This window comes from Corvus cornix, chromosome 7 (genome assembly GCF_000738735.6).
Source record: "Corvus cornix cornix isolate S_Up_H32 chromosome 7, ASM73873v5, whole genome shotgun sequence".
Lineage (NCBI taxonomy): Eukaryota > Metazoa > Chordata > Aves > Passeriformes > Corvidae > Corvus > Corvus cornix.
The window spans coordinates 493,548-505,574 of NC_046337.1; the positions used below are offsets into that span (position 1 = coordinate 493,548).

Sequence of the window (12,027 nt, forward strand, 5' to 3'; positions counted from 1 at the left end):
GGAATTGTCGTGGTTGTTCCCAGGGTTGTGGTCTTGTTCAACAATGACAGTAACAGTAGAAGCTCAGAGGTGGTTCCTACTCAAAGTAACCCTGGCGTGTGGTCGTCGTTCCCTGTGCAAGGCTGGAGCTGTTGCTGTGCTCTGTGTCGGGTTGAGCAGTGAGATTTGTGCATGCACAGGACAAGCTGGACTTAAAGTCAGCTAAGGGCCATGGACAGGCTCCGAGAGCTGGAGCCCCTCTGCTCTGGCCGGGCTGGGAGAGCTGGGGATGTTCAGCCTGGGGAAGGGAAGGCTCCAGGGAGAGCTCAGAGCCCCTTGCAGGGCCTGAAGGGGCTCCAGGAGAGCTGGAGAGGGACTGGGGACAAGGCATGGAGGGACAGGACACAGGGAATGGCTTCCCACTGCCAGAGGGCAGGGATAGATGGGATATTGGGAAGGAATTCTTGGCTGTGAGGGTGAGGAGTCCCTGGCACAGGGTGCCCAGAGCAGCTGTGGCTGCCCCTGGATCCCTGGAAGTGTCCAAGGCGAGGCTGGATGGGACTTGGAGCACCCTGGGCTAGTGGAAGGTGTCCCTGCCCATGGAAAGGGATGGGATGGGCTTTAAGGTCCCTTTCCTCTCAAACCATGTGGGGAGTCTATGAAGTGACAAGGAGTAAAGGTAAGAAGCCACTGCAGTACGTGTGAATTGCAGGTGATTGGAGAGCAGAAAGCCAGTGGCCCCAGGAGAGCAGTAGGGCGTGCTGGAAATGACAGAAGTCACCTCCAAGCTGTGCAGAAAGCCCAGGCTGTGGGTTGTGCGGAAGGTGTCCCCGAGCCAGTGGGCAGCCCGTGCTCCCCGGGCAGTGGCCGAAGGCAGCGTGCCCCGGTCGGTGACGCTGTGTGGGCGCAGCGCTGTGGGACAGAGGGCGAGTGGCTCCCTGGCACCGCTGAGGGAGGGCTGCTGCGGAGCCGGCTGCTCCCGCGGGCCCGGCACGGCCGGCCTCGGCAGCTCCGAGGATTCCACAGGCACTACTGGAGTAAAGGCCAGACCCGCTTCCTTTGTCTGCAGTACTGCCTGTCTTCTCTGGAGCAGCCAGTTATGTGCCCTGTGCTTGGGAAAGACCACATGAAAACAGTGAATGAGAGCCAGACGCTCTCTGCAGTGGTAAAGTTCACGTGTAACGTCCTCGTGGCCCTGGCAGTGCCTTCAGAGCTGTGTGACGTAGCTGGAGCTGGGCATTTGGCTCATGCAAAGCCCCGGCTTTACCTGCAGGACGGGCTCTGTTGGTGAGGACTCACAGTAAACTGGGTTCTGGGCTGAGGCAGGAGAAGGGTGAAGCTAGGAATTCAGGCCAGGTGATGTTGCAATGCAATGAAATGCAATGGGGAATTGCTCTGAGCAGGAGGGTGGGTGGTGCTGCTGTATGCAGCATGTGTAATTTGTCTGTCCATGTTGGAATAGCACTGGGCAAACTCTGCAGGCTGCCTGGTGCTTCTGATGGGCTTGCTTGGGTAGCCAGGTCTCCAAATTACCCTACTGTTTTCCAAGGCACTTGTAATTTCCTGAAGACTCTTTCCCTTTTTGACTAATCATCGCAGACAGTGGTTTACAGATTTTTGCAGATTATGCATAAAAATATCTGTGGAACTTTGATCTTCATCTCCGATAGAACACGAAAACTAAAATTCAACTGCTGTAGGAAAGATTGAGAACCTCGTTTCAGCTTCAGGCTATCCAAAGCAGCAGAGATTCTCCTGGGTTTCACGTGTGGCTGTGGGATTTCGGTCTGTTGGTCCCAGCTGTCAGCAGCAGCCGTTTGATGTTCCTGCTGGACACAGAGGGCCTCATCAGCTTCAGCTTTTTCCATGCTGCTGACCCAGATGCCTGTCTTTGAACACCAGTTTGTAAATTGGCTTCCTGAGAAAGTTGGGCTCCCTGTAGATGGTTTGTGGGCCTGATCCAATGAGGAAGCAGAGAGGTGCACGTGTGTCTTGGGGAGCAGGCAGAGGGGCTCCAGCCTGGCAGCGTTCCGTGAGCAGGGTGACGGGCTGGGGGAGCACACACACACACAAACTCCTGTTTCAGTGCCAAACCCTAGGAGATGGCCAGGTTGGTGGTGTCAAGACCAGGCTGGATGGGGCTTGGAGCAACCTGGTCTAGTGGAAGGTGTCCTTGCCCATTGCAGGGGTGGAATGAGTTGAGCTGTAAGGTCCCTCCCAACCCAGACCAGTCTGTGATTTTATGAAGATGCATTCAGCTCCTGGGTACCATGGGCTCTCTGGTGTTTGGCTTTGTGATGGCATGTGGTGCCAGTTACCCTGGGGATTTTACTGTTTTCATAACAAGGAATGAAATGCTTTGAAACACCAGCTTGAGGGTCTGTGGATGCTGACATGCTTACTGGACTCTTTCAGGAATTATGAAAGCACCAAAGTGTGTGTTGAACCTGCTAGAAACACCAGTGCAGACCTTACATTTTTCCATTTGCTGGTAGAAGTCCCAGTTTGTGGTAGGCAGGAGAGCTGCATGTGTTACAAAACATGGCCTTTTGGCAAGGGATTTACTTCTCATCCTTTCAGCTCCAGCATCTGCAAAATGCATATATAGCTCATACTCAGACTTGCAATATGAGCCAATTAATTAACATTTTGGGTAGAAAAAGCTGTTCCTGGGGCAGTGAGTGCTGTTCTGTTGTTCAGAGGCTGCGTGACAGTGTAGGATTGACTTCTGAAGGATTTTTGTGCCTCTTGGGTGGGTTATCTGTTCCCTCTGTCCCTGCAGAAATGCTGTTCACTTGCACAGTCATGGAGTAATGTCTGTTTGTGTCTCACCAGGTATCGTGGAAGACTACAAACCACCCTTTTATGACTTGGTTCCGAATGATCCCAGTTTTGAAGACATGAGGAAAGTGGTCTGTGTGGATCAGCAGAGGCCCAACATTCCCAACAGATGGTTCTCAGACCCGGTCAGTATAGTGCTGGGGGGCTGGAGCAGATAGGTGCTGGTCTGTCTGACATAGTCGTGGAAGCTTTTTCAGTTGTCACTTGCTGTGGAGATGATCTCGATGGGCCTCGTCAGCAGCATCACCTGTACAGGTGTTGGGATGTGCTGGCCTGGCCTTGGGGAGCACTGAGCAAACTGATGACTGCCAGGTCTGAGCTGGTCACAGATCAGCCTTTTAGGAATATGATTTAGCAAAATCTCTTACAGCTGCTTTTCCTGGGCGGTTGTTCTCCCTCCGAGAGGAAGTGAAGGGGTTGGAAGCTAGTCCAGGGCTTTCTAGGGCTTACAACACACACAACAGAATGCTGGTCTCTCCTGCCTGCAAGATAGGGGCTGTTGTTCCTTTTGAAGGACTGATGCTCAAGTTTATTTTTCTTCATCAGTATCAGTCTGGCCTCTCCAGGCTGCCCAGCTGTTCTGTCCTTACCCCTGAAGCTGCGGAAGTCAGTTTGAAATCTGTAGGGCTGGGCAGGGCAGAGGGCCTGTCTCTGAGGGTTGGGTGCCAGCTGTGCCCTGTGCTGGGAGCCCAGCCAGTTAAACCTTGCTGGGCATGATGAAATCACAGGCAGAACTTCTGCACCTTCTCAGCTGCCTTCCAGGGTCTGCAGGAGTTGGTTTCATTGAAGAGAAATTCTGTGTAGTGTTTTCTTAATTAGAAAAAACTCCCAACACTCAACTGTTTGAAGTTACACTAGCTGGTCACTCCAGTCAGCCCACAGGCCAGTTGTGCTCTTGGTTTAATCAAGTTATCAGACTTCAGGAGATTTTCAAAACATGAAAGCTCTGTATTTGATAGATGGCGGGAAACTCTGAAAACGGAGCATTCATTAGGCAGTAGAACCTCTCTGTGTGAGTGCTTGGCCCCAGCCAGTGCTTCCTTGGCTTGTTATTTGTGGACTGACCTGCGTGTTGTGTGGTTTCTGTTCTTCCCCAGACGTTGACGTCCCTTGCCAAGCTGATGAAGGAGTGCTGGTACCAGAACCCATCGGCCAGACTGACAGCCCTGCGCATCAAAAAGACTTTGACCAAAATTGACAATTCCTTAGACAAACTGAAAGCTGACTGTTGACCCTCTCGTCGTGGTGCTCTCCTGACAGGAAGGCACTTGGCTGGCCCAGGGGGCTCTGGCCAGGCAGTTCATACCCCTGGTCCCCAGGGGCTGCTTGGAGCGGGAGTTCTGGGGAGCCGCTGGGGGGGCCGCGGGACGTCCGGACTGCTCGGACCACACCTGGGCGAGCGCTGAGGACTCAGCTGGATGTGCTGTGGCTGAGGTAGTGGCCTGAAGGAAGACAGAGAAATCCTAAGACAAGATCAGGGCATTAAACAATGGCTTTGAACAGCTTTTTTCTTTTATTTTCTTTTCTTCTTTCTCTTTTTTTTTTTTGGGTTGTTTTTTGTTTTCCTTTTTTTTCCCTTTTCTTCTTTCTTTTTTTTTTTTTTTTTAAATTTTATTTTAATTCTCCTAATCACTCCCAGGGTGAACACATGGAAGTGGTAAATTTTAATCAGCAATATTGCCTGTGCTTCTCTTCTTTATTGCACTAGGAATTCTTTGCATTCCTTACTTGCACTGTCACTGTTAATTTTAACGACATGACTTGCCAAAAATATGATTGGCTGTATCCTGCATTGATCTCTGCCTGAGTAATAGGAAAAGAATTCGGTAAACTGAAAATGTAACTGTCAGACTTTAGCTGCATTTTACATGTGTACTGATGTTTACAATAATGCTGAACATTAGGAATTTCTTGTTTATCCAAAACTTGCAAATTATTTATTACTAGTGCACTTGCCAGTTTTTTAAACTGTAAAATAAGTGCATAAAGTTAAAGCTTATTTTTATGTGGCCTCTTTCATGATTTCTTACACAGACGTTTTTGTAACACCGTATAACCTGAAACATGAATTGTTTTCTGTATTATCATATTACAACTTGATAGTCACATTTTAAGTGCTTCACATTTGTAGGTGTGTGGTCTGTACCATATTTTCAGTTGGAATATGGAACGTATATATAGCCATTTCCCACAGGACCTTGCGTCTGGCATCTTACTGATCTGGGAAAGGAAAGCAATGGAGGAGTTAACTAGAATATTAGGTCATGAATGCTGTGGGGAAAATGCATTTTATTTCTTCTAAGCTATATAATATGCATTTAAACTCTGCCAGAAAAATAACTATTTTGTTTTAATCTACTTTTTCTATTTAGTAGTTATTTGTATAAATTAAATAGAATGTTTTCAAGTCAAAGCACAGAGTGTTTGAGTTGTGTTACTGCTGTCAGTGGTCAGGTGCTGCCATGGGGACCCTGGGCTGTACCCGCAGGGTCCTGGCGGTGCTCCTGCCCCTCCGAGGTGCTGAGGCTCTAAAGGTGCAGCAGGGAGGTGCTGGGCTCTCCCTGGACATGACACCGGCCCTGTCCGTGTCCTCCAGTCCCCTTCCAGGATCCCCACCTGCGGGGAGGAGGTCAGCTCTGTCGGCAGCAAAGGGTTCCCTCTGCCTGGGTCTCTCCACACCTCTCCTTCCTTAGGCCAGTGGAGTGTCCAGGAAGTGGCAGTGCCCTCTCATCCTTGGAAAAGAGCTGCTTTGTTCGTAGGCTTGGAATTCCCCAGGCGATCTAAGGCTTAGGGCAGTGATCAGCCACTTGGACACGATTTCTCTCTGGGGTAAAACACTCCTCTGAGTTCCCTTCAGCGCTTCAAGTCTGCCAGGTCCTGCTCTGCTGCCTCTCTCTAACTTCTCTCTCAGCCCCATCCTCCCTGTCCCGTTCCAGCCAAGAGGAATGCCTCATTCCACATTGCTAGTGTAGGAATAGGAGCCAAGTGTGTGGGGTAGGTGCTGCCTGGGGCTGAGAGACGGCGTGGTGTGGAGCTCTGCAGAGCAGCCTGAGCTGGCACCAGCTGCCAGGTCTCTAACTGTGTAATTGTATGTGATGAGGAAAAAATAGGAAAAGTGGGATCCGATGAACTTTTCTCTTCGTTTGTAACAGGAATTCAAATGCCTGACTGTGTTTTGGTTTGCTTTAAATTGGTGTGTGTGTGTGAGCTGTGTACTGGGCTGACTGGGACACAGGTGCAGCCTGGGAGGGACGGGATGTCAGTGGCACAAGGGAATCGGGGGTGGGCTGAAGCTGCTGGGTGGATGGAGGTCACTGGTGACAAGTACAGCTGCAGGGTGAGGAGCTGCATTGCTGGTGACTGATAGTGGGCGTTGCCTGAAGCTCTGCAATCCCCCGTGCCTGGTGTGACTCCAGCGTTTCTGTAACGGGATGGAACAGGCAACAGGATTTGAGCCAAGTGGGAAGCAAGGCGGGCTCTTTGTGGAGGTGCTTGGGGTGAGGCCGGCAGGGATGTCTGGACAGTCCAGGATGACAGCAGGTGGCACTGCAGACAGAGGGGACAGAGGCAGAGGTGGCAGTTGTGTGCAGTGTGAGTGTGGAGTTTATGGTCAAGTTTTTGCTTGGAGTTTCCACCTCTCCAGTGTTTTCCCGTGCAGAGCTTGGAGGAGAGAGACAACCTGTGGTGCTGATGGTTGGTGACAGCTCTGGCCGTGCTGGCAGAAGCTGCGCTGCGTCCTTCAAACACTGCCACACGAAGTCTCACCATCTTACTGGCTATTAGGAAGATGGTCCTGTTAAATACCTGCTCCAGCTCTTTGCATTGTAGCCATCCTCTGCAAAGTGCTGTGTTCTAGAACAGCACTGACTGCGGGTTGGGAGCAGCTCCATGTACTCCACAGTGGTCCCTGTGGATCTGGCTTTTCCAACCCCAGTGCTGGGTACTGGCTGTCAGCTGTGCTGGGGCTGCTGCAGGATATGGGGCCTGCAGCAAGAACATGCACACTTCTCTCTCCACCCCCTTGTCAGGGAGTTGTGCAGAGCCAGAAGGTGCCCCTGAGCCTCCTTTTCTCCAGGCTGAGCACCTTTCCCAGCTCCTTCTGGTGCTCATGGTGCTCCAGCCCCTTCCCCAGCTCCATTGCCCTTCTCTGAACACACAGGGAATAATGGACTAAAGGATAAAACCACAAACCATAGGAACACCCCAGTAATACTCTTTATCCTGTCTTAAGTAAAGATTATCCAGAAAAGCCACTGGCAGGGTAACAGAGTCTGTCAGTACTGGGAGTCCTGGGCACTCCTGGATGTGCTGGGCAAGGTCACGGTCAGTGCTGCTGCTCCGAGGACTGCCTTCTGCACAGCAAAGCATCCAGGGTTTATTTTAAACACATTTCACTTTCACCCCCTGCTACTGAAGTACTTTTGGTCCAGGCGAACTGAACTATTTGAAGTGTTAGCCTAGTGTGTGTGTTGGAATTGGGTCACTATTTGGCAAATGTGAATCAAGAAAATGAAGTGGAAAGTAATCATTAGGAGTAATTCCTTAGCAAGTTCTCAGCCCTCGACTTGGGGTAAGTCATTCACCACTGTGCCTTCCTAATGTACAATTACTGCTGAGGATAGTCAAGGTCTGTGCTGTCCAAGCCAGCAGGAGTGGCTGCATTCTCTCCTGGGAACTGGAGTGTGGCAGGCGTGGGAATGGAGAAAGGAAAGCTCGGTGACAGCCAGGGAAGGATTATCTGTAGTCTGTGTGATTTAACCTCATTTCCACGTCTCTGGACAGTCACAGGAGAACGTTTGTTGCTGCTTTTCCCTGGAGGTGTGAGGGCTTGGGCGTGGGGGAGGTTCCATGTGAAGGGAATACCCCAGCCTGCCACGCTGTTTTTCCAGCGTGTTCATTAATCAGTGTTCCTCTAGTACCTCCACAAAATCTAATCTTCTAAAGAGATTTGGAATTCATATATATAATCTGCTGCAGTAAGGGTGTCGCTGCATTTATTTCTATGGCGATGGCACAGGCAGTTCCCTCGCTGGAGCTGAATATTCATGTGTCTGGCGGGTTTGCACTGCACCAGCCAGGATGGAGCTGCTCGAGCGGTGCCTCGCTGGGCATCAGAGCCTGCTGAGAGGAGGCGTGGAAAAATAGCTCTAATGAGTAGCACTGCCCGTGGGGTTCAGCTGTCCTGTGGGTGGGGACAATCCCCAGCAGTTAGAGGAGGAAGACTGGATGCAACCAGAGGTGCTTTAGATTTAGAGGGGTACAGGAAGAAATGTAGCTTTTCTTTGTTGATTTCTCTGTTGTCCAGAGAGGCCATGGCTGCCCCATCCCTGGAAGTGTCCAAGGCCAGGCTGGATGGGGCTTGGAGCACCCTGGGGTAGCAGAAGTATCCCTGCCCATGGCAGGGGGTGGAGTGGGATGGGCCTTAATGTTCCTTCCAACCCAAACCATCCTGTGATTCCGTGGTTCTATATGCAGAAGGCTTGTTTGTTACTGGTCAGGAATATGTGGCACTTCAAGGTGTCCTGGGGATGGACAGCTGCTGGGAGCAGCCTGAGGCTGCACACCCCAGTTAGTGTTGCTGCAGAGAAGTCACTGAAGGCGTCCTCCCCCTCAGTTGGAACTTCCCTTGTGGGCCTTCTGGGCTGGAATTATCCATCAAAAATCCGTATGAAGCCTTCCAGAATTTTATTTACCTGGATTAAACTGTTTTGATAGGGACAATTCTCTTCCCTGTGAGGCAAAATGTCTGCTGTACAAAATGCTCAGCCTTGGTGCAGTGGTTGGCACTGGAGAAGGGAAGCAAAGACATTCCAGGTGCTGTTCCATTTATAGAGAGAGAATCTCAAACACAGAACTCATTTTAAAGATAAGATCTGTGCGGGAAAAGTAAGTGTTTTATCCAAAGCTGAGCTACTGCTGTACTGTGACAGGTGCTCTCACCTGGGAATAGCACACTGGCGTTACATTCCCAGTTAGAAGGAAAAATCCCACCACCCTTCAGTGCCTGAGCCACGGAGCTGTGCCAGGACAGAAGCCAGGGCCTGCCAGGAAGGGCCGAGTGCTGCTGGATGTGGCTCATGTTGGAGGAAGAGGCTGCAGGAGGGACCTCAGGTCCCTCCCTGTGGAGGAGAGCCTGGGCCCTGCTCCGTGGATGCAGCTTCTCGCTGGTCATGGCCTTGTCTCGTAGCCCCTGGATCCTGTGTGGTGGAGCTGTGTGAGGCCTGTGGGGGGATCTTCCAGGGTTTGGGACACCTGCTCACTGTTCCCCTGTTCAGTGCCAGCCCGACTGCTTGGGGCTCTGGGGCTGTGGTCCTCGCGATGGTGGCCTGTGAGACAACACACCGAAGTGTCTGCCAGCTCTCAGTCCTGCGAGGTGTCAGTTGCTGGGTTGGTTTTTTTAAAAAACGCAGCCCATTGTCCCCCTTGGCGCCGCATTCGCTGCCCTCTGTCACCCTCGTCCCTCCCTCGGGGCTCTGCACCCCCAGGGCTGGCAAAAGCCCGTCCTTGGCCGGAGCGCTCCTGCCCCGTGTCCGTGCCGGGCGGGCACCCCCGGCGCTGCGGGGAAGCATCCCGGGAATGCTGCTCCATCCCCCGCCGTGAGCAGTGCCTGCTGGGGAGCTCCGGTGTGTGCCCAGGGCTTTGTCCGGGCTTTTCACCCCTGTGAGCTGCACAAGTGATGAAGCAGCTGAACCTCTGAGGTGGCTTTTAAAAATTACCTAACATCAGTAATTAATAATTTGTCTCCAACTGCAGCCCTCACCCAAGCACTGACCACCTTCTCCAGTGCAGTGACTGTCCACTTTTACCGTCACAAAACTACCTTGAACTCCTAAAATCAACAACGTTTGGATACTGGTATCAGTGTCAGCAACTCCAGGTCTTGGTTACTGTGCTGAAACCTTTTCCTCTCAAAAAATGAAAAGCTGATGCTGTGCTCAGCTTCAACACCTGGATTTTTCTTCTTCCCAAAGAGCCTTGTTTAAAGTGGGTAACACCAACAGCACGGCCCCGTGGTGTGTGAGAAAGCTGATGGAGCATCTGGCCCAAGAGAGGTGGGACAGAGCAGTGTGATCCATGTTCTGATATGCTGCTTTTCTTTCATGCAGAAGTGAGAGGGGAAATGGAGGAACTTGTCAGATACTTAATGTGAACACACGCCAGTGTCATTCTAAGTGATATGGGTTGATTTGTGTCAACAAGCCTTACAGCTTCCAGTTGTGTATTGAGGTCCCACATGAAATGCTCCAGCTTTGGCATGGCAGTATCTGCAACACTGCTGTTCATAACAAGTCTTCAGTCATTGGAATTACCCAGTCCAGTGGTCCATTACTCCAGGAATATGTGATGTATAGTATGCTTGTATCTCTAAACTGGTGCTTAGTCGGTGTTTAAATTTGTCTGTTACTGCTGAACCATTTGCTTCTGCAGCAGAACAAGTGTCCAGAGCAGTGGGGCAGGATCGTGCCAGGTGCCAGCTCAGAGGAGTCTCCTCACAGCCTAAACACAAAGGAAACATTGAAAACAAGGATGTAAGTGGGCTGAATTAAAAAACTGTCACTAAACAACAACCGAGCCTCACTCACACCACCATGCACCCCCAAATCCCTGAGCCAGGCTTTCTGCCACGCCTTAGTGAGGAACTCTGTGAGAAGGAAGGCTCTGGCTTTTAACCTGACTTGTCAGGTTTGCCATGGTGTGGTTCAGGGTCAGTCCTATGGATCCTCGTCAGGAACAATCGCTGCAGCCGTAACGTTTCATGGATGTAGCTGGAAAACCACCAGCATCATCTTTGTGCACCATCTCAGCCTGATGTTTCCCTCTAGATTTGGTCCAAACAAGAACTAAAGTTACAATAGAGGCTGCCATCAGACATATGACGGAGAAGGCAGTAGGACTTGGCAGCTGGAGAATGTTCCAGAGCTCTGCAAGTCACTTTCTGCTCTCTCCCCTGTGACTGAGCGCCACGACCCAATCCACTGGTTGGCTGCAAATACTTCATATCTCAGCAGTGGGGCAGAGCTGGGTTTGGCTCTGTCACCTGCTGGGCAGTTAAGTTCCCTCAACAGGTTTTCCAAAGACTGTGGGACACAGAAGGAGGATATTCATAGAGGATGAACATTAAATCACAGGACTCTGCTCCATTCCTACACTGGAACAGAGAAGTCTGGAACACTTTTCCTGCATCCCTGAATGCTTGTGCTGAAACAGAACGGTCTAGGAAAAATCCTTCCCCTTTTCTTTCTGTGGTGAGATAAAAAGTACATTTGGAGATGCTGTTAAAAAAAAAGAGTGAAGCACTTTCTTAATCAGAAGTGTTGGTTTAAAACTGGAATGGATGGTTTAATCAGAACTAATTCTTGCAAGTATATGTGCTGCCAACTTCTCTCTAGAAACGTTCATATATATATATATATATATATATATACATATATATATATAATTTTCTAAAAGCTTTCATTCTCCTCCTTTACAAGTGCAGGAGATACTCTTTTCATCATTTCTGCAAAGGGTGAGTAAATGTGTTCTATAAATTTTCTTTCTTAAACTGAAGAAAAACTAAGTACATAATTCCTACTTCTATGTCTTCCTTTACACAGAAAAGCAGAATAATTCCATGCCATGAACAAAAACAGAATCTGAACGAGTTATATTTACATTTTCTAGTAGCATTGAGCAAATAAAGTGAATTGTTTGTAAGACTTCAGAAGGAGCAGAAGCAGACACGGATCTGCCGGGACCAGCTCTGCGTTTGTTTGATCTGACAGCAGGGCGAGCAGTGCCTGGGTGCTGCTGAGGATCCAGTGTTCTCTCCTGGTGTTCCCAGAGCCAGCTGGGATCTCCAGGTAAGTAATATATGGCTTAACAGGTACTTGGCAAGTAAAGGATGGCTGAGCAGGTGCAGGCACGTGGCAAGCCGTGGGCACAGGGCAGTTACCGGCTCCAGGCTTTCAGAAGGGAAAGAGTAGCAATTTTTCCTCTATTGTTTTATTGCTCCGACACCCAAACCTTCATATATTTTATTAGATCATGGCAGGTATTTTCTAACCCCTCTGCAGTATTTCCCAAGCAGGGAGGTGTGCAATACTCTGCTGTGCTGTGTTTCAGTGCAATAGAACATCAACTCATAGGGATTGCTGTGAGAGAGTGATGTTGGACTTCACTGCACTAAGATGTTGCAATTCCCATCACAATTAATTGAGGATGGGG

The 12,027-nt window shown here is 50.2% G+C and overlaps 1 protein-coding gene across 5 annotated transcripts in view; it reads left to right on the forward strand.

The window, feature by feature from the left end:
* ACVR1 (activin A receptor type 1) overlaps positions 1-5,236 on the forward strand; it is a 48,095-nt gene extending 42,859 nt beyond the window's left edge. For all 5 annotated transcript variants that reach the window (XM_039555101.1, XM_010407215.3, XM_010407217.3 and 2 more), the window contains exons 9-10: positions 2,815-2,945; positions 3,918-5,236. In XM_039555101.1, the coding sequence (XP_039411035.1) occupies positions 2,815-2,945; positions 3,918-4,052 (266 nt within the window). In that variant the 3' untranslated portion in view covers positions 4,053-5,236. The remainder of the gene's footprint in view (positions 1-2,814; positions 2,946-3,917) is intronic.
* Positions 5,237-12,027: the final 6,791 nt, after the last annotated feature.